The sequence below is a fragment of the Spermophilus citellus genome, assembly GCF_964194105.1.
Source record: "Spermophilus citellus genome assembly, chromosome: 3".
NCBI lineage: Eukaryota > Metazoa > Chordata > Mammalia > Rodentia > Sciuridae > Spermophilus > Spermophilus citellus.
Genome location: NC_138184.1, coordinates 199,096,406 through 199,118,826, shown reverse-complemented (window position 1 = coordinate 199,118,826; position 22,421 = coordinate 199,096,406). Strand labels below are relative to the sequence as shown.

The following is a 22,421-nucleotide window of genomic DNA, read 5'->3' as shown; positions in this document are numbered from 1 at the left end:
TTTTTATTTTTCTAGAATTTTATATAATAGCACCATAAAGTAGTAGATTTGTTTTTGTTCCGGTGTCTTCTCTACTTATCATTAGTGAAGTTCTTCATTTCACTTTATTGCTGCATAATAGTGTATAATAGGCCAAAATAATGCATAATAGGCCAAAACTATGCCTATCCACTAGTTGATGAGCATTTTTTTTTCAGTTGCTTCCTATTTTGGGTGCATTCAAGAAAAACCTGTTACACACTTTCACATATAATCTTTGTTTACATGTATTGCTTTTTCTTCCTTTCAGTGTCTGGAAAAGCTGGAACATATGGCAGATATATATTTAACTTTTTAAGGAATTGTCAAACTGTTTTTCCTAAATGGTTGTACAATCCCACCAATAGCATATGAGAGTTTCAGTTCCTTCGTATTCTTGCCAACAAGTGTTATAGCCACATCTTTAAATTTTCATCATTCTAATATATCAGTGGTGGTATCTCATACGTTAATTTGCACTTTTCCAGTCACTAGTGATGTTGCACACATTTTCATGAGAGTATTTGCCATTTTCATACATCTTCATTGATGAAATGTCAGTCAAAAATTTTTTGCCAACTTTTTTTTACTGAATTAACATGTTTCCTTATTATTGAGATTTGAGAGCTTTTAATATATTTTAAAATATGCCTTTTATAAATATATAATATATAAATATTTATTCCAACTTATGGACTGTCTTTTTATTCTTTAAGTCTCTTTAAAATAGTTTATACTTTTGATCAGGCCCAACTTATTATTTTAAATAATGGATTGGCCTTTTGTGGCATGTCTAAGAAATATTCCTTAACCTAAGGTCACAGAGATTTTTCTTCTATATTTTTCTCTATAAGTTTTATAGTTTGGGGTTTGCATTTAGATCATTGATCCATTTGGAGTTAATCTTGAAATATAGTATGATTGATGTTCATAGTTTGCCTGTGGATATCCAGTTGTAGCCACTCACTTGATAAAAACACTAGCCTTTCTCCATTGAATTGCTTTTGCACCTTCGTCAAAAATCAATTGTCCATATAGCTGCAGGTTAATTCTGAATTCTCTATTATCACCAATTGATTTTTTTTTTTTGGCCTATCATGATGCTTGGGCCACATGGGCCTGATTATTACAGTTCTATAATAAGTCTTGAAGACAGATACTGTTAGTCCTTTAACTGTGTCCTTTTTCAAATTTGGTTTGGCTATTCTAGGTATCCAGCATTTCCAAAAGAATTGTAGAATGAGCTTGTCAATTTTCACCAAAAAGCCTACTGAGATTTTGATTAGGATTGCATTGAATCTAAAGATCAATTTGAAGAGAATTGATTTCTTAAAAATGAGTCTTTTGATTTACAGATGTGTTATATCTCTGCTTGTATTTGTATCATTTTTATTCTCTCAGCAATGTTTTCTTTTTTCTTCAATGTGTAGATTCTGTACACCTTTCATCAATTTTATTCAGATATGCTTGTCTGTTCACTTCTCAAAGGTGTCTTTCAAAGAGTAGTTTTAACTTTAATAAAGTTTAATGTATCAGTTTTGGTCTTTCTGGATCATACTTTTGGAATGAGAGGATGTTGTAGTTCTTGCATCTTTTTATGATGCAAAAGTTGTTTCCACTACCACTGATTAAGGTACAATTATTTTTTATTTATGTTATCTTAAAGTTACTCTGTCTATGCTCACTTGATGCTAAGTATCATGAAATTAGAGGCTGTACCTGTTTTTATGACCATTATATCCCAGAGTCTAACTTTATGTTAAATACTGAGTAGACAGCTAACCAATATCATCTGAATTGATTCATAAATAATAATGATTGGTGACTTCACTATCTGGTGGACTCAACGTTTCAACAGTTTTGTTCACAGGGCGCTGAGTGTTGTTGCCTCTTTTAATTTTCATCTCATCTATCAGGTAGCTCTATAATGACAGATGAATGTGATCATCCTGCTTTATTTGCTTGCCCTAGACCAAGAGTCAGCAAACTGAACCCTGATCAAGGAGCTAAGAACAGTTTTTTAAAAAGAACATTTTTTTAAAAAAGTTATTAAAAGAGAAATAAATTGTGAAGGAGACCATAAGTGGTGCACTAAGCCTAAATTATTTCCTGTCTGCTCTCTTCCAGAAAAAAAGTTTGCCAATCCCAAATCCAGACCATTGAGCAAATTATGAGAAAAACACACAACTGAGCAACAGTTGGTCCCCGGCATCTCCTCTCTCCCCACTGAACCTACCACTTTCTCTTACCAGCTCACTTTCTATTCTGCTATTATTTCAAAGCCATTCTCCTAAAACCTTGGATCCTCTCATCTTTCCTCTTTTTGCCTACAGATAAGCTTCTCAGCCCAGAATAGAATCTACCTGTGACTCACACTGTTTCCTCTTGCTGAATGGAGGATTTGTTCCTATCCATAGCTGGGAACTGTCCCCCACCCCCAACTGTGTCTGGACCTCCTCCTTTCCAGGTGTAATGGACATACGCTTGTCTTGTAGTTTGCTACTATCCTTTCCTCTGCAGAAATATCTATATACTCTATTTCCTAATTATCCTATGAAGTTTATTTGATTTGAATTGGACCAACTGCTTGTGATTTACTACCATTAGTCCCATGGGTAGTCACACAACCCAGCTTTGGCTGATTAGAATATTCCATGACAGAGACATCAAGAGATCAAAATATGCCGTTCCTAAATATGCCATTTTGGCATAAGGTTTACTTTGAGCTTCAAGACATGTGTGACTCAACTAACAAATAAAGAAGCCTTCTCAGAGAGTCCCTTATCTGACTAAAAGCAGAAACTTTTGAAAAATAAAGACTGCCATAAATTCTTTCTCCCAGGGAAGTTCTAAGACCATGAAAAAGTCAGAAAGTTGGTGCTGAGATGACCCTACATGCACAAACTCTGTTAGTTTCTCCATATATTTCCCTTGCCACAGTCTGCTGTTCTAGGAGGGCTAAAACCTTCTCCCTTGTCTTACCACTTTCCTATAAATTTATTGTTCTTTTCAAAGCTGCCACATAAGCATAAGTTTTATGCACTCTTTTGACATGTAGATCACTTGAGTTTCTTGGTGTGTATTTGTACAGAATGGGTTAATAAACTTTGCTTTTTTTTTTTCTTGTTAATTGTCTTTTTTTCAGTCTAATTTGCAGGACTCCAGCCAGTGAACCTAAGATGGTAGCGAAAGTTATTTTCATCTCTTCCTCCACTAGGTCTGCATTGGTTGCACCAAGGGTACATTGGATGATTCAGAACGACCAGGGTAACTCAACATCAGGTACAACCACAAGAATAGGAATATAATTAGAATAAGTTTTATTTCATTTGGGTATAATATGCCAAAATACATTCTACTGTCATATATGACTAAAAAGAACAACCAAGGGCTGGGGAAAGTGGTAAAGTGGTAAAGTGCTTGCCTGACATGCACAAGGCCCTGGGTTCAATCCCCAGCACCACAAAACAACAAGAAAAAACAACCAAAAAAAAAAAAAAAAAGACCGGGCCTCTTCTTTGTGCTGGGGAAGGTGGCACTTGTCTTTTCATCACAAGGGACCACACTGAAGAGCAATGGCCAGAGGGAAAGGAATAAAAATGGATACCTGCATGGTTCGGGCTTTGGGGGCAGGTTTTCTTAGAACCTGGATTAAAGGACAAGTCTGGAAACAAAGATAACTGAAAAGATAGAAAGAGACTTGCCTTCCAAGAGTTATTATTTCATGGACATATTTCAAAGGAGGTGAATTCAGAGAACCTTGTCTTGTATTTCCCTTGTAGAAATGTACTTATATTCATTCCAAAGTGTGAAAATGAAGGAACCTTCCCATTTTCTCCCAAAGAAGAGTTTGCATACATTAAGCATCAAAAATTTCTCTGTCTCAGGAGGAAAGTGGAGAGATAACAGTCACTCTTCCGTATGGACTCAGATTCTCTTGGGGTTCTTTACCTACAGTGCTGCCCCAAGCAAGTGTAAAGTGAAATCTGGCTCTCATTGCATCACCTTAGAAGGGGTTAAAATTGGGGCAAGGAAAGTTCATGCAGTTATTACTCTAAATGAGTACACATAAGTTTGTTCCTGACCCCCAAATCACACATCTACTCTCAGAGTCATACGAATAAATATAGATATAAAAACATAGCAATATTTATGAGAGTAATTTCTGTGCACAGATAGGTTATGATGCTCTTTAGCATAGAACTCCTCGAGGTTTATTTGAGTCTTCCTGGGGCCTGGCAGCACGTGATACTTTGAAAATCTTTGCCAATTGCTTGTTGAATATGTGAGTTGCCTCAGTGCCTGAGGAATGGTGAAGTGCTGTTTGGTACAAGATGAGGGCTGGTCCAGTCATCCCAGGTTTCTGATGGCTCAGAAGGTAGGGAGGGCCTTCTGGGTACATTTGTCTGAAGAACTCCAGGGACTTGAAGCTGGTGGAATTGGCTTGGTGCTGATGAGGCCAGTGTCAGTGCTCCTCTTCCATGGAGATTACTCATTGTCAGGGTCTCAAATTCATTTTGACTTGAGGCTGTTGTGGGTGCATCTCTCAAGGGACTGTTTCTACACAGCAAGTGCTCTGGTGTTCCACTCCCAACACTGCCCTTCAATAGGGAGCAACTCACTTGACTTCTCTGTTTTTGTAATATGGAAAGGATAATCGCATAGTTACTGTGAGGATAAAAAGGGTGAATATTTACAGGAAGTTTGTAGTGATGTGCAATGAATTAATATAAAATACTTAGAGGAATACATGACATATGATAAATTCTATAGATTTTTTTTTTACCATTTACTTTTTAATTTTAAAAGAGTTCAGAGAGATAAAAAAGAAAGTCCAGAGAAACGAATTTCTAGTCTAATATATGAGAGAGATGTGTACGGTCACTGAAAAATATAGTTAAAAAATCAAATCAAATGTATTGTCTTTGGTTAAGAGATTATTTCTTCAAATCCAGGAGCCAATTTCATCCCTCCAAATGATTTCACTCAAATTAACACATAGTAAATGAACAGCCTAACTGGAACTTTCTGGATTATGTAAAAATCAGAATAACATCTGACTCTATACAGAATGCAAGATATATTTTTAGTTACAAAGAACCATTGTCAGACATTCTAAGGAAAAAAAAAATAAGAAAATAAGAAAGCACTCTCTACTTTCTAACAAGCCAGGGTACTCTTTTCAAAGGCTTTTAAAAAACCTTGTTTTTGTTATCATTTGGATGTCTGCTTTCACAAGATGAAATATGATATTTAGAAGGGGAAAGAGGCAGCCTAGGGAACAACTGAAGCCTAATTGTTACTCTAATGGCTTAAGCCTCTTTTCATCCATTCGACAAACAATTATCAAGAGTGTGCTTTGGGCAAAGTGCTGTGTGAGGCTGTCTGCATGTTTATTTATAATGTTCAGCAAACTGGCCTCTCTTCTGTGTTCAGGGAAACGAAGCGCAGAGCGCAGTGCTTGCAAAGGGACCCAGAAGAGTTAATAGGTCTCATTAGGAAACACATGGCACCACCATCCACCCAGTTTTTGGTTGGACAGCATTACTAAAGAGGCCAAAGTCTAGGTCTGATCCTGCCTGGACAAGTTTTAACAGCTGAAGCTGTTGATCTAAAAATCTAACCCCAGGGTCACAACTGGTGTACTTTAGAGCAAGTTTTTTTCAATTTTTGTATGCTTACATTGTTAGGGCTTCACATTTTGAGGGCCATACTCTATTTTTATTGCTATCAGCCCATTTGTATAAGCACTTAATATAAGGATTCAGTATCTAATGTGTAAATAACATTTTTGGTAATATAGTTAATAACTATACGATATTTAGTATGAACCAAGCACTTGTAAACATGCTTTAAATATATTAACTTGTGTTTCATAGCAACCTTCCTTATAAGGAAGAAGATATAATATTATTCCCATTTCTCAGATCAGAAAACGGATGGCAGAGAGGATATATAACATTCTGTAGCTGTTAAATGGTAGAGCTGGGATGAAACCTTGGTAGTCTGACTCTAGAGTCTGCATGACTGACAGTTTTGAGACTTGGGTGACACCCACTGTTCTCACTCATCAGTCAACACATATCAGATTCTCCCTGTCATTATTCAAATATTAAATTCTCATTTCAGAACACTGAACAGATTGCTGCATTGTATGTTGAAAATAAACTGACAGTGAAACATGCAGTCTCGAGATTTTCATCAATCGGACCATTTTAATCCTTTTACTAGTTTAATAAATGGCTCCTTGGTCCCATGCACAGGCACTCGGCTATCTTTAGTTGATCTCCAACTTTCCTTTCCAATGGTCTTACCATATACTTTCTCCAATAGAATTTCCATTTTCCCATGTAAATTGTCCTCTTTCTAACTAGATTCTTTGGCCTGAAGTCATGTTTCTTTTTTACATTTTTTTTATCACAGTTTGTACATTTTCATGGGTATATTAGAAATTATGGCATCCCCTCAATTGTTAGTTTGTATTGTTATTAAAACCTTTGGTCATGATTTAACTTCTCATGTTTGTCTTGACTCCAAATTTTCAATAGGACTCTAAGCTCCTAAAGGGCAAAAGCCTGAATTATGTCTAAAACAAAAGGTTTAAGTTAATTGTGTTTATATATTACAGTGAAAATCCGCCTGAAAATAAATATGGATGCTTCTAGAATTGAGAAAAAATACTAAGGGCCATTAAAAATATTAAGATGAGTGGCTTTGGTTTTGAATCAATAGAATATTTTGCTCAATGAGGACTTGTTCCATTGCTTTTCTGTCTTCCCAATTCATCAATAATACATTAAAAAAATATTTCTTGATGTCTACTATACTTGAGACAGGCTTAAGGTCATTTTTAAAAAAATCTAGGTATGTGTATTCATAGTCTAACACAATTAAGTTGGATTTCTGGATTTTCTCTCTCTCTGTAACATTTAACAGGCAACCTTAGGAATTATGTGAGAAGTATTATGATAGTACTGGTCATCTGAAATTTTAGAGGAGGTTGGGAGCTCAATCCATGGAGGCAGGATTTAAGATGGGCCTAGAAGTCTGAGCAGCATTTAGAAAAAAGAGAAGAAAAGAGGGGCATTTCAGACAAGAGGAAATATGGGTGTTGAAAGTTTAGAAGACAGCATACCAAACATAGTTCAGTAATGAAAGATAGGAACTGTAAGGTTGGTCATGTAGGTAATATTGTAGAAAACCATAAATATCATATCAATATCAGATTCTTAAGCATTGGAAGGCCAGTAAAGGATTTTGACTTGGCAGTGATATTATGAGAAGATTGGTCTAGGAGAATTAATCTGGCACTTGTTGTGTAGATGTAACAAAGACAGATTGGAGGCAGGATATTCAGTAAGCAATTATTAGAAAATTTAGATTCAAAGACTTTAGGATTTGAAGTGCCTTCTGTATACAGCAAGAAGAAAAAAAAACTTAGGACTCAACTGGGTAAAGAAAATTACCCAAGAATGTGCATTTTGTTTTCAAATTTGTATTTTCACTTCAGGTCAAATATTTAAAGTTTTAAACAGATTATATTACAGTAAAAATGAATTAAAAGGGAAAAGATTAAGCTAAGGCCAATTGTACCAAATGTAAAAGTATTTTTTTTTAAACCAGAAACACACTGAAAGACATAGCTTTATGAAATGGATAAAAATTCTAGATTTCCATGGACTAAGCAGTTCTAGATTTTAAAAACATCCCTTTACATTTGTGTAAAGTACTATGCTAATAAGTAATTGCTGGCTATATTGTATTACTTGACAACTGGACTTGTGTTTTTCCATTACATTAAATGCAGTAACATTAAACACAAAAATAATGGCTTAAAATTGTTGATGAATTTTATTATTTTGTTGCTGAATTTATTACTAAGCTCACATCATTTTCACATCATTTAATAGATTCAACATGTTTTCAAGGCTACTGACATTTCTGTTGGTTCTCAGTGGCTTTTAGTGTTTATTTACACTTGGGAAAGAACTAAAACATCTTATCAAAAGGTAATTGTTCATTTCCATTAAGGAGCCATGATATATGGGTGGTAATATGTTTTCATCAGAGTCCAAGGTAAGAAGAATAATACTCATACAATCTAAAATGCCAGCCCACAAGATCAAGAAATTTCCTTAGAAGTGATAACTTTCCCACAATTGAATTTCTTATGAAATATGTGGTAATTTCTAGGGGCCAAAGGCCATTGGAAAGTGACATTGAACAAAGATCAGTTTCAATTTAGCTGGTTTGGAAACATATTTCAGAATTCCAGAAATGTTGTAAAACTTCTTGAATATCATTTAAAGCATGAAGTCTTATGAAATTTATGCACAATTATTTAACAGAGTTTCAATTGGCCCTTAATTGCTGGATGATATTCTACAGCTAGAAATTCAGTCATGTAGTCATTCATGTATTTATCCAGTGAATATTTATGGAGTGCCTATATAACTGTGGTGTAAGTGATAAATGTGGAACATGATACATTAAAAAGAGATGTGTGGCTAAAATGCTAGCAGAGATAGAACCCTACTGATCTAGACACTCATGATGGAGATTCAGTGACTTCTTATGTCTTAGGCTCCTGTGAAATTATAAAAGCCCCTTAACTCTTCCACCCAATCAGACCAAAGTGACCAAAAGATTCCACATACTTGTCAGTGTTGGTATGTATGAAAATGTAAATGCGATTCTTGAAAGTATAGTAGGAGAATAAAGAAATTAACAGTCAATGCCCAGGCTACTAACTTATAATGGTCTATCTTTTTGCACAGTTATGGTAGTTGAAAGTAAATAATCTTACTATTTCTAGTTACATGGCCTGAAGAGAGTTTTGATGAAAATTTGGCCCACTTTGTTGAACTTAAAAATTAGAATCCACTGGGAGGGTATGTGTGTATATATACACGAGTGGAAAAGATGGGTGTGCATACATGGAAAGTCATGGGTCTCAAAGTCTTGTGATTATTATGGAAACATGGGTGAAATTTCTGAGACTGTACAGTGCACTAACTTATACCTATTAACCAAACATCTTGAAACAAGGAAATTGAACAGTTATATCTAACATGTGTGCACATGTGTCCGTGTGCACGCTTCTTCTAGGAAACATGTACATAGTGCACTGCTCCCTGGCCAGTGGAAGAAGAAATGAAGATTGTCAAGCCCTGGGAAAGTGTCACTGGTGAAGGACAAGGATGTTAGTGTAGGATAAGGTATAATGCTGTAGGCTGTTGACATTTTTGCTTCAAATGTGATTATTTTGACAAGATTTTAGAATTTAGTTATGATAAAACTCATTCCACTGATTTTATTTATTCTAATTTCTCTTTTCCTTCTTTTCTTTTCTTGCAGAATCTTGCCATTAGGGCATTCTGAAGATGAGCAAGTGTTGCTGAAGGTAAAGAAGGACTGATTTAGTAAAGGAAGGCACTAAGACAGCACAGTTAATATTTGCTGCCATTTAATGTAGTGATTTCTATCCTGTTTCTACCTCACTGCTTTTTAGACATTTAATCCAAAAGTCGTTTGGGAACTGAAATTATCTAAGCAATTATTTTGTTACTCCACTCTCTTTATGCAACACAGGCACTAAGTGAAACTTTAAATTTATGCAAAAAGAAGAAGAAGATTGCAGGGGACATATTCACTGTAAAAAATGATTATTCAATAAATACATGTAGCTAAGCATAGTATTATGTGTTAGTGATGCATACACAAACAAGAAAAGGGCAATCTGAAATTTCTGAACTGCTGTGAAGCACTTATCTTTTGTTTAAATATTAAGATTTTACATTGCTTTCAATCCTTTTAAAAGGCTACAAGAAATATAAATTATAATTGAATGAAGTGAGGAAACTCTTTAATTCAAATTAATCATTTCACTTTGAGGTAACTCAAGAAAAAAGCTTTAAAAGATTATGTCTAATATTATAATAAAAATATTTATTATAAAAATTATCACATTTCTCTGTACATACCAAGACAAAAATACAATTCATACATTAATAATTTAAGCGGGTCTGAGTGTTCAATAGCCATTCCTAGAATCTTAAAGGTCTTCCGTAGACTTACATATGCCAAGGTAGACAATTTCTATTTTATTTACATAGTTCATGTTATTGAGATATTAACATTTCTTTCTCTCTAGTATTTTAAAGATAGTTTACAGTGTTTGGGTTAATTATATAACTGCTTAAAATCTTTGGTAAATACAGTATGTACATGCAAAAAGTTTTTGCTCACATTTCAATAAAAAATTAAAACAACAAATAGCCTTTTGAAAACAGTTTTGGGTAATCACTAAATGCATCAATCAAAGTTGCATCATCAAGAAAAGTCACTGTCTAGGACTTTTGATGATAAAATCTGAAATCCACAGGAAATAGTTGAGGCTTCTATTACCCCAACCAGAAGCACCACAACACCAGGTCATTGCAAAATTAAATACCAACACCAAATCCAACATGTAACAGTACCAATTATTTGACAATGTAGAAAATTCTAGTTTTATTTCTGTATATCAGTTTAACATTAATTTGACACGGATGGGTTTATTATCTCATAAAACTTATCAACTTGTAAGATCGAGAGCCATTTAAAGAAGCCACACTCTTTTGAGAGTCACCAATTCCTCCTCTTGCCAGTCATTTTTCCATAACATTTTTTCCAATGTAGATCATTATCTGGAATAATATGTGGGGGAAAATAGATGCCTGCCTTCTGCCTCCTTCCCTTCCTATCTCCCTTTCTTCCATCATTCATTTTGTCTTTCCTTCTTTTCTAAGAGTAATCTGCATGAATGGCCGCCAACCTGCAGGCCATAGTCTTCCCAAGAAATACCTTGTGCATTACAGCTGTCATTCATTAGCTCTCAGCCTCAATGACTTTTAAATGAAAGCATCCTGGCCTTAGAACATCTTACTTCCAGGCTACCTGTTGAAAAAGACATGCCAAGAACTATTTAAATTCTAATGTTCTTAAGTGATTCAGCAACTAGAAACTTTTAACACGCATGTGAATGTGTTAATATTGGAGTGTAGAGGATATAATTAAATATATAAAAAATGCATCTTTCGTAGCCTAGAAAATGGATGCCTGTGGCTTATCACCACTTCAGGGTAGAGACTAGCCCTTACCAAGTTAGATACTTAATATGTGATTTCTTCCCTGAACATTGTTTTTTTCCATCTATTGCTTCACTTATAAACAAAGCAAGGTAAGATATCATTTGGCTCTCGATTTGGCAATTCTTCTCTCTCTCTTCAACCTCCGACTTCCTGAGTTCAGTGCACATTTAACAATTCACACAGGACGAGGCACGTGGAAATAAGTATTCACTTATTGTGTGGAGTATGAACAAGACAAGCAGCATAGTACTGCTCAGAAGAGGTTTTCTTCTGAGTTTTTACATAGTCTGAATGCCTTGGCTGAAATGTCAAATTAATGCTGTGATTCATTCCTCCTAAAAGTGAACATTATTTTAGCCATTATTCTTTTCTCCCTAGAGCATGTAAGAGTATACAAAACGTACAGGTACATAGTACAGAGTGTAAACTAACTAAGCTCTAATTTTCTCATGGCAGGAAAATACTGAAATCTTGACATTTGATATTCATTAAATAACAGTATCTTTTGGGGGTATGTGGAGAGTACCAGGGTAGTATCTTGTGATGTCAACAAAAGGTCTCAACTTCTAACTGCTAGCCTCTCTCGTCATGTTTTCTCAGCTTTCCATCTCTTTATCCAAGAGGTGGAAAGCTGAGTTTACTTACTCTTCAGGATCTGGAATCCACTCATAAGTTATTCTCCATTATAAAACAAGGGACTGGCCATCTGTTAACTCCTGTGGTCCTGCTCTGTGTTCTCTTTGGGTCACAGAAATGACCTCCGTTCCTCTTTGGAGCAATGTTTTTGTTGCTTTCCTTTGTTTTTGTGAAAACAAGAGTTCACACGCAAACATTCAAGAAGCAGCACTCTCATAGACCCACTTTGATCCCATAAAATGTCCTGAGTGTCCCTCTTCACATAGCCATTTTTTCCTTTGAGAGGTTCCTTGGTTCCCTGCTTGGGATACACCAGTCGTCAGCCTCGGAACTCATCTGATAATGTTTGAAGGCGGATTTGTTAAAAACGGGGAGTTTTTCTACAGACTCAGATGATAAAGCCTAAAAGAAGAGGGGGGAAAAAAACATCAGACCAAAGAAGTTTTGCCTTCAAGTTTGTACTTGAAGTTTTATTCAAAATACATTCTGAGGGGCTGGGGTTATAGCTCAGTGGTAGAGTGCTTGCCTAGCATGTGTGAGACACTGGATTCTATCCTCAGCATCACATAAAAATAAATAAAATAAAGAGACTGTGTCCATCTACAACTAAAAAATAAGAATCAAAAACACATTCAGAGGCATTTCATGTTCAAATACATTCATTTAACTGATTTAGTAATAAAAGCATACCAATGTTCCAGTGTGCTAGGCATTTTTGAAAATAAAACTAAAATATAAATATTATTTCCGTCCAATAAGAGCTAAAATAGCACATATGCAATTATAAATTAGGGAAAAGAATTTACTTTTAGTATTTACACATCCTTTGTTTGAATATTGCTGATCTGATAGAATTGATTAGCAAAGCTATTATTTCCAGGGAAAAACCAGTCTGGCTAATGATAGAATGAGGGTCCTAATCTGATACCATTAATCTACTAAAAGGCTCTTTTCCAATAGTTTGAAGACTTTTCCCCATTTCATAAATGAATGCATTAACTATTTCAGACAGTTAAAGGCCATTTGGCATTTAATTCCGATGTACAAAATGGGAGCCTAGGAGCTTAATGTTTTAGCTGCTACTCTGTAAATGTATTTTCAGCTGAAGTAGTTGGCAAATGATTAACAGAATCAGGGCAGTGATCTTAGTAAATAAATTGAGCCTTTTTCAGATATAGGAAAAAACATGTACTAAATTTTAAAGTTCAAACAGGAAATGCCAGCCACCCCACTGACAGCTTGTGAGCAGTCAGATTTCCTTCCCCTGGATTTCTAATAAGGTCAGCTTAAGGTCTCCACGTGTCTTGATTTCTGTTGCCTTTTAGGCTAGAACATTATTTGCATATGTTTCCCCACAAATTTAAGTAAAACAAAAGCACAGCTTCTCTCACAGATGCCAAGAGGAATTGCCTTAAGAAATTCCCATGAGCATGTCCTCACTCTGAAAGTCAGGTAACTGCTTCTTGGGAAACAATTTTGGTCACCTGAGGCAGGAAGCATGACCCAGCTTTCTGTTTGGTAGATGACAAAATTAAATAATATGTGTGAACACACCCAAATAGAAAACAAAACAACCTGTGCTCATTATTTGCATTAATTCAGTTTGTGTAATTCACTCTGGATCATAGAACCCAAACCTGTAAAAGAAAAAACAACCATTCAAAGGCTACCTTTAAGTAGATGATAGCATCTGTCCCGTATCCTGACAAAGAGTAGAGATTCAAATCTCCTTGAAAGTACTTGGCGTAAAGACGAGAAATTGGCAAGCCGTAACCAAAACCAGCCTAGAGAGGAAAGGTTAGTTATTAGTGAAGAAGTGGACATGATCATTAGAATCTGATCCTCACTGATGCTGATGTCCTAGCTCCTAGGTAAATAAATTCTGGTTCCTATTGGAGACTCCTATTCGAATTGCTTCTCTTTGTTTAGTTTGCTTTGTCATTCCTTCTCATATCCCTCATGCCTAATTTAACTAAATTGATTAACTTGCCTAAATACTCCCTTGTAATCCTTACTCTACACCTAGAACTAGGGACTGGGATGAATTCAGCCACACAATTAATTGGTCTCACCAAAGGTGCATTCCGGGAACTGTCCATCACGGGTGTTGGTGCAGTGGAGTACATGTAGCTGAAGAGGCGGTCTGTAATCCGCAGGGGAACACCACCTCCTCGGTCCGAAATCTTAAGCAAGCAAACAAGTCATTAGAGCTACACATTAAAAACCATGTACATTTTGTCTCTGTAAAAATGTCTCTCCTTCATTTAAAAATCACCTGGTACAGATGACTTGAATCATTTGCCCAAAGCAGAAAGCCTCATTATTACTGACCCTTTCCAATTCTCTCAAGAGAGAACCACAAGAAAAGCAGAAACTGGTTACCTTAATTGTAAGATCTTCTTTTCCCAGGACAACAATCACCTCAACTGGTGTGAGGGAAGACCAACTTTCCTGGTGTTCAACAGTTGCCCTCATTGCATTCTAAAGAAAACAAAACCATAAGGAATTCAATGGCAGAAGAACGAAGGACAATAAATAACTACTTTTTATGTTTAAAATAAAAGCAGCACAGAGGGTAATTCAAAGTTTCTATTTTTTTAAGTTAGTGGTAAAACAGCTCTGTAAATAGCCATTTATGAATGTGTCATGTAGGATGTATAATGAAAAATATTCATTTACCATGTAATATAGCTCTTGGGAGTAATGTCTAATGGAAAAACAATTCTGCTAGCTGTCAAGTTCTTATTTGTAAGCTTAATTTAAAAGTAGAAATTGGTTTTTATAGTCCATTTCCTGCCTCTCTCTTTTCGGTCTTTCCATTACATTTTACATCCAGGCACCAAAGACTATTACATAACAAATGAACAGTGAATCATTGAACCAATTTATTGGCTTTTATAAAATTTGCTGGAAAAAGGTTGTTACTATTTAAAAGGACAGTCAATAATTCTAAATTAAGTTTCAATTTGCATCTGAACTTTTACCAGTAAAGGCAAAATAACTATGAGTTGGATCATTCAATTTAAAAATAATTCAAATCCAAAAAAAATGTATCCTTTGTCTTTTAACACAGAACAAACTTAAACTAGTTTGGCCTACTGGCTGAATATCCTGCAGATAAAATCTTGGGTTATTTACATCATTTTCCTCTCTCGCCACCTTTTAGTATATTTTCTGCTTTCTGGTTTCTATATAATATTAAGATCTATTCATTCATTAGTGGAAGTGAAATAAAATAGATGAGATGTTTGTAGTTCAGTCAATAACTCATTGCAGTAATATTAGAATAAGTTAAGAAACAGTACATTTTGAAGAGCTATGTCAGAGTTAGGGGCAGATTTTATTGTTGCTTTTTTTTTTTTTTTTAAGTTTCCTCCTCTCAGTCCAGGGGACTTTTTGGAAAGTATCACAAAGCTTCAGGTGTTTCCTAGTTTTTAATTTTTGTTCTTGATTGTTTGTTTTTGGTTTAAGTTCAGAATTGTAGTTTAATCTTAGAACCCATGAAAGGATTGATCCTTAGCACCTGGTTACCTAAGACTGGAAACATTGGAATCCTCTGAGAGTTAGTTAGAATTACAAATTCTCAGACCTACAGAATCCAGATCTTTAGGGCATTCAAGCATATGCATTTTAACAATCCCTCCAGAAGACACTAGTGCATGCTAAAGTTTGAGAAACACTGTTCATTGTTAGGGAAAATGTAGACTGTGGGCAAGCAGCACCACTAGTAGGCTTGTTGGAAATTCAGCATCTCAGCCTCCACCCAGATTGACTGAATAAGATTTTGCATTTTAACAAAATCTCCAAGTGACTCATATACCCTGTAAAGTAGATCACTGAAGAACTGTCCTCTGAGCATATTCTAGACTAAGAATGCAGCCATATCACCAACAGTAACTCTGAGTTTTAGCCTCTCAGATTTGCGCTGGACCAGCCTTTGGGGGAAAAGTTTACAAGATCTAGTTCACTGAAGCATTCACCCTGTGACCTCTCTTAATGAATGCATAAATGACAAGCGCTTTTTTTGACAACTGGAAAAGTAATGGGAACATATTCTTGGCTCTAAAGCATTGAGACACCATGAATCATGTTGTGTGTTCTCAAACATGTTGATGCTCACATACTTTTGCTTCACGCACTTTTGCAAATATTGGCTCTATAGCTTCTTACTATTAGTAAGCACAGAAGTAACAGTGGAGAATATATGGAGGGTCTTGTTGAGTGGGGAAATAAAAATATAAACCGTGAGCTATTTTACATTTAAAGACAAAAATCACAACTCTTGTAGAATACTATACCTTGAATAATTCAAAGAGCATATGATGAAGGTGAGAAGGAACATACACGATGTGAATTGGCTGGCCTGGAAATTTTCCTGGAAAGAGTAGAATCTTTTAGAATTAGAAAGCAAATATTTTGCTAAAATAAACTTCCATATCTTCTTGATTAATAGTTTTGATTAACACAAGGTTGGAATATTCCCCATCTTCCCCAGCTGAAAATCCTGCCATAGAACTTCTCTTCTTAAACAATAAAGACAACTGGCTTATTTTCAAAATGTTGTTCTAGCTGCTTTATTTTTTTTTCATTTTTTCTATAAATGCATAAAGTTCAATGAAGTATGAGACAAAAATATTATAAATTAGATTATATGACTCGCCCCCATCTTGAACATATTTATATTGGACAATTTCAGTGTTAATATTATATGTATTTGGAGCTGGGGTTATAACTCAATGGCAGAGTGCTTGACTAGCATATATGAGGCACTGGGTTTGATTCTCAGCCATATAAATGAGTAAAATAAAGGTCCACTGACAACTAAAAAGTATTTTTTAAAAATATTATATGTATTTTAAGATAGAAGAAGAAATATCTGTTTTAATGGTATAACAGTGAAATTAATTTTAATTTTTTTAATGAATGGTAGAAGAACACAACTGATTTTTCTATCACCCTAACATTCAATCTTACATGCTAAATATATTTGAAATTTACCAATAGGCTAATGAAAACAGAGAAACAAAAACCTCATGAGACTGTTTTGAAAAGAAAAATAAAAGTATTCTTTAGTGTCCCAGGCCTTGGCAAAGATTGAATCAGAAAACACAAGGTCTGGCACGATCTGCTCTTTATCAGACAGTTCAAGCAGTTTATTTACAAGTATTATGCAACAATGCAGCTTATGTTGAGAGATGTTTTTCAATCTTTATTTATACCCCTGCTTTATCTAATTCACTTGCATTTTCATGTTCCCAACCTACTCTTAATTCGAGCAATTTGATTTTAAATTTTGTACCTAACAAAAATTGTTCCTATATAAGTGTTACATGAAAAAAAAATGTTTACTTTGAATGAAAAAGAGAAAGTCATTCTAATATAAGCATTCTGTCTTGCTTTGAGATACAACTATTTTCTAGAACAGAATGGGACAAGATAAAAAAAACACCTTTCATACATCATATAATTATTTTAATCACTGTGGGATGACCTTGTCTTGTCAGAGTTGAAGTATGTTCTGCTTCCTAACAGTGATATATACATACAGTACATTTTTTTATGTGGTGGTAAGAACATTTAACATAAGATCTATTTTCTTAAAAAAATTTAAGTGTGCAATACAGTATTGTTAGTATGCACATATCTGATATCTAGAACATATTTATCTTGCATAACTGAAATTTTTGACCTGTTGAATAGCAAACTCCCCATCTCCCTTTCCCCTCAGCCCTTGGCAAACACTATTCTACTCTCTGCTTCTGTGAGTGTGACTATTTTGGATATCTCATGTAAATGGCATAATGTAGTATTTCTTAGTGCAATTTAAAGTATTTTGGTTTCCAAGTCTGATGAGGGACCTCTTTGAAGATATCTCCACTGCTAAGTGGCTCTCCCTGTTTCTGGTCTCCTTATCTTTCTTATTCTAAAGTAAGAATCTTTTCTTGATCTAAGATCTTGGAAGCTAGGTGCTACTTTAAATTCATAATTATTTGTTTAACCATTCTTCTTTATGAATCATCATTAACAATTTAACATGCACAATTAGAGGTTTCCAGCTGAGATAGTTAAAGGGAACTTTGGCTCCAAAAAAATGAGTACAAGTTCTAGACAAGTTCAGAAGAGGAAAAAAAAAAAAAAGAACACAAAAGTTGTTTTATATTTACAATAAGGAATTAGACTGGAGGGATAGTGAATTTTCTATAGGCTAAAATATAGTTTATTTATAGCTTACCATTTACTTGTGTGAGCTTTAATTCTGGAGATGTTAAATAATACTGATCGCAGAGCATTTTTGAACTCTCGAAGGCATCTAGAATAGAATTTTTTTTCAAAACAAAATGAAATGAATTTATGCCAAGTACTGTTTTCAAGTAATCTTCAACATGCATGGTACCCTGGATCTAAAATATTCACTGCAGCATAGCTTTATATATATGAAAAATGTCTTTTTAATATTTATTGGGCAATATTTTATTGAAGTTGTAGTTGTAGTAATAGGAATATATATATATATATATATATATATATATATATATATATATATTTGAGAGATCAAATATAATATACAAGATTGTGACATTAGCCATTTATGTTTAAATTTTTTATATTATAAATGAATGTTCATGCTTCTTACTCTTAAAAGCAAAGGACTTTGATGGCAGTATTTATAACAATACAAACAAAATACTATGAACATAACTTCATTTGCAGTCACCTCAGTTATAGATATGTCAATAATTTATCATATATTTTCAATAAAGGAAATGCAGGAATTTAGAAATTACCTTGGATCACTGCTACCACGTCACATTTTGGATCAATGCTTCCAATGTGGCTGGGGTTTCCTGTCTGTGAGTCACTAAATATAAGAACTGTTGAAAAATAAAAATATGTTATAGTAAAATGCAAGACAGTGATTAGAATTACCACTGAGAAAGACTGTGACCCACTGGTTATTAGAAGGCACAGTTATAGTCTGGCTTATAGTGGATACCCATATCTATGTATCATGATCAAGATAACTTACTGTGCTGGTTCATCAGCATCCGAGTAGAAATACGGTTCATATAAAATCGATCCAAAAAGTACTGAAGACTTTGATTGGTGACTGGGTCAACTGTACAGGTATCTTTGTACTCTAAGATTCCTTGTGCCATTGTAGGTACTACATTGTGGTGTCTATTTCGAACTTTGATGAGTGTATCTACAAAGCTAAGCCATAACATTTACAGTTAACATAAGCTACATAAATTTCATCTACTTCTTTTTCTTAGATTGTTTTAAAGAAAGCTAAAGTTTTTTTTTTTTTTATGGTACCCATCTAAGTCGAAACAAATAAAATGATAAAACGCTGGGGTGAAGATTCACTACAGATTCTTCTAATACAGTAGAGGAGATAGTTTCATAAATAGATTTATTTTATATCCATGTTACGCATAAAACTACTAGCTCTGTGACTGGTACATTGATTTAGGCATTCATTAAGCCATCTCTTTAAAAAATTATTGAAATCCAAGATGACTGTGGAATATCATTGTGAAAAATGTCTCAAAATTTCTTGTCAGATGTAGAAAACATCTGAACTCAACTTATTTAGGTAGTTAGAAACTGTCAGTTACTCTGAAAGTAAGTGCATAATCTTCAATGCCACTGAGATGTATTGAAATTATTTAATAGTACAAATATAATCATTGGAATAAATTTATAGTAAAAATGGAATTCCTTGGGGGGGGGAGAAAACCTCAAGACCTATACATTTATTCATACTCAGTACCAATTTTTGATGCCATATTTATTCACTTCTAAAAGCCCAATAGGACAAAATTTGTCATCTGTAAGGGATTGGAAATTTATTATTCAGAGTTGGAGTTCCTTTAATTTAGGTCTGGAAAAAATCTTAGGATTATGTCTGAAAATAGACAAAGTTTTAAACCCTTATTCTACTGCATAGAGCTTACTCTGACAAATTTTTCTGGTCTTCTGGGCTTTTCTCATGGAATTCCACCAACTCCATCAGGCTCTGGATATACCTGTAGAGTAACAATATGCTGTGTTTTAAAATCAACACTCAGAAACAAATGGCTGAAAATAAAATGCCTTATTTTTCCCAAATGATTTGAAAAGAAAAACCAAGCATTATGTTCAAAATTTAAACTTTCCTTTACAACAGTTGAAAAATAATAAGTTAAAAATGTAAAAAGCTACAAATTTCAATCCTCAACTTTCTAGCTTAAAAGTTTAGCTTAAAATGATTTTTTAGCTATTTCATATCAGTATTCATTTCCTGACTATTAGCAAAGACACTTGGAAAGGACTTTTTTTTTTGTTTTTAGAAAATGTTTTTTACTTTTTTCTAGTATTTTTTTCTATAGGAGAGTAGAAGTCTTGAAGGCAGCAGTAAATACTACAGATTAAATACTTGTGTCGGACTGTAACTATTTCATGGGTGTGTATGATACATACATTTCCTGAATCAATGACTACAGAGCTGTGCAGTAAATGGATAAGGGTGACATTCTGGTTATCCTGGCTTTGTTCTTAAAAAAAAAAATTCTCTTTTAGGTTACTTACCTTCTCTAAGTATCAGTAATCTTATTGCAAAAGTGACACAAACTGAGTGCTGGCTGTGTGCTAGGTACTGTTCTAATTTTCTTAAATGCATCACCTCACTTAATTACGTTCAAACATCTTTTTGACTCCTACACTTACTCTCTTTAATAACAGATGGGGGATTGAGGCATAGAGGGTTTTAAGCACCTGCCATGGATTCCACAACTAGAGAGGCAGAAGCAGGATTTCAACCCAGAGCTTACTCTGTAACTCAGTGTTAAGTAACAAAGATTAGGCTCTCTATAAATAGTCATTTTAATCTATTTCTAGGCATAGGATTTCTTTTGCAAACTCCATGTACTATTTTGTAAAGAACAAAATTGAAATTGCATATGTTGATTATTTTTCAAATTTCTCCCAGAAGTCAAAATTATATTGTAAAGAAATCTACATTTTTAGGATAAAAATCCCTATTTATAGTTTCATAACTGCCCTAATGATAATTGATATTAATAAAAAAATTCTTTACATCTTTCAAAAGTTTACTGTTTCAGACCACCTGTTTTCTGATTATGATTTTACTACAGTACAAAAAGCCATCATTGGGTCATTGTTTTAAAACTCAAAACTTCAAAATAGTTCACCACTTACCAGCTTTTAACCAACTGCACTGAAGAAGTATTTGTTAATCGATCAGGGAGAACATCAATCTCCTTTAGGATATTGGCTAGTCTCACTGGCAATTCTTGTCGCAAAAATGAAAAAGAAGTTCTTTCACATGCATTGTCTGAACCTATAATAAATGAAATTCGTTTAGTTTTTGGATAAAAAATAATACCTAAATGATATAACCAAAACCATTAACTATCAAATATTGAAAACACAAATATTATACAATTATATTTCACTGCATTGAGTTACTCTTTCTAGGTAATTCAGGAGCACATATCTTTATTGACTTTTTCTTTCTTCTTTTTTTTCTAAAAAGTCACCAATATAGGAGAATTCTTTTATTTTTCAAGAGACTATGTTCCCAAGAAGTAAAAACATCCCACAGTTCTTAACATTCAAAAAGGGTCAGACAACAACACAACATTCTTTAGTGAGTTTAGACTGAATTGGGAGTGTGGGGGGGGGGAAGGTGATGGAGTGAAAATGGAGATGTTTCCAGACGAGCAATAAATAATGTTTCATTTAAACCCTTGAAACTCATAAAACTGCTGCAGCAAGTATATAAATATTTTCAGCAATAATTCAAATATATGGCAAACTATATTGGCGAAAAAGACAAAGTCTGTTAGGAATACAGAAAGATGTACCCTGGAAGGGGTAGAATCCATTAATTGGAGGGTACTTCATAATATTAGAAATCTTCTCCCAAGAAGTACACTGTTGTGAAGGAGGGGACACTTTCTAGTTCATTGTTAAATGGTGACTGGAAGCTAAAAATATTTTAACTCAAAGTTTAGGCAGATATAAGAGAAAGATAAGCTGAAATCGTTCAGTATCAGCAGGGCTGCAGGTGGCCTTGACCTGTAAGCGCAAACTGTCAAGAGAGTAGCCACATCTGGGAAAAGGCCAGGTGCGCAGACCTTAAGGTTCCAGGACCTCACCGCAGAGTGGACCCCCATTCGTTGCTTAGCCTTGATACCAGCCCTTCCTATACCAGGGTAGAAAGTTATGGCAGCTCCCCAGTGCTAGTGCCACCCGGCCTGGATCTTACGTCCCCTCTCACCAAAGTCCAGCAGCTGCTTCATGGAAAGCGGGGAGGGGCTGTAGCGGGAGAAAAGCTCGACCTCCCGGGGTACCAGGCCGACGCTGCTCAGGGAGCCGGCGCTGCGCATCGCGAAGCGAGCCGCCTTCATCTTGACGCCCACCGAGCTTGGCAGGGACTGGTGCTGGCGAAAGCTGCTGGGAGCAGAACTTGGGACCAAGGAGGGGACGCGGTGTGTCCAGGCGAGAACCGCAGGTGCACCGTCAGGCTCGGGTTTGGAGGGTGCTGTAGAGGAGCCAGGCAGTGAGACCCAGGTGCAGTGGCGCAAATCCTTGCGTCTTCCCACCCTAGCTGCCTTTTATTTGTCTCTC

At 35.0% G+C, this 22,421-nt stretch overlaps 1 protein-coding gene across 1 annotated transcript; it reads right to left on the bottom strand.

Moving 5' to 3' along the window:
• Positions 1-9,946: 9,946 nt before the first annotated feature.
• On the bottom strand, positions 9,947-22,421 carry PDK4 (pyruvate dehydrogenase kinase 4). Its single transcript, XM_081287391.1, has 11 exons — positions 22,072-22,421; positions 20,988-21,129; positions 19,745-19,816; positions 18,814-18,998; positions 18,572-18,658; positions 18,019-18,096; positions 16,085-16,161; positions 14,169-14,267; positions 13,859-13,969; positions 13,457-13,570; positions 9,947-12,188 (listed from the first exon to the last, which is right to left on the bottom strand). Exons 1-11 carry the CDS (start codon positions 22,199-22,201, stop codon positions 12,045-12,047), a joined length of 1,239 nt encoding a protein of 412 aa, XP_081143517.1. The 5' UTR covers positions 22,202-22,421; the 3' UTR covers positions 9,947-12,044.

Coding starts and splice junctions, on each gene's coding strand:
- PDK4 (XM_081287391.1), bottom strand. CDS start 22,201: ATGAAGGCGGCTCGCTTCGCGATGCGCAGCGCCGGCTCCCTGAGCAGC. Junction 18,659..18,813: donor GATGCTGATGAACCAGCACA/GTAAGTTATCTT, acceptor ATTTTTCAACAG/TTCTTATATTTAGTGACTCA. Junction 14,268..16,084: donor TGCTCTTTGAATTATTCAAG/GTATAGTATTCT, acceptor TGTTTTCTTTAG/AATGCAATGAGGGCAACTGT.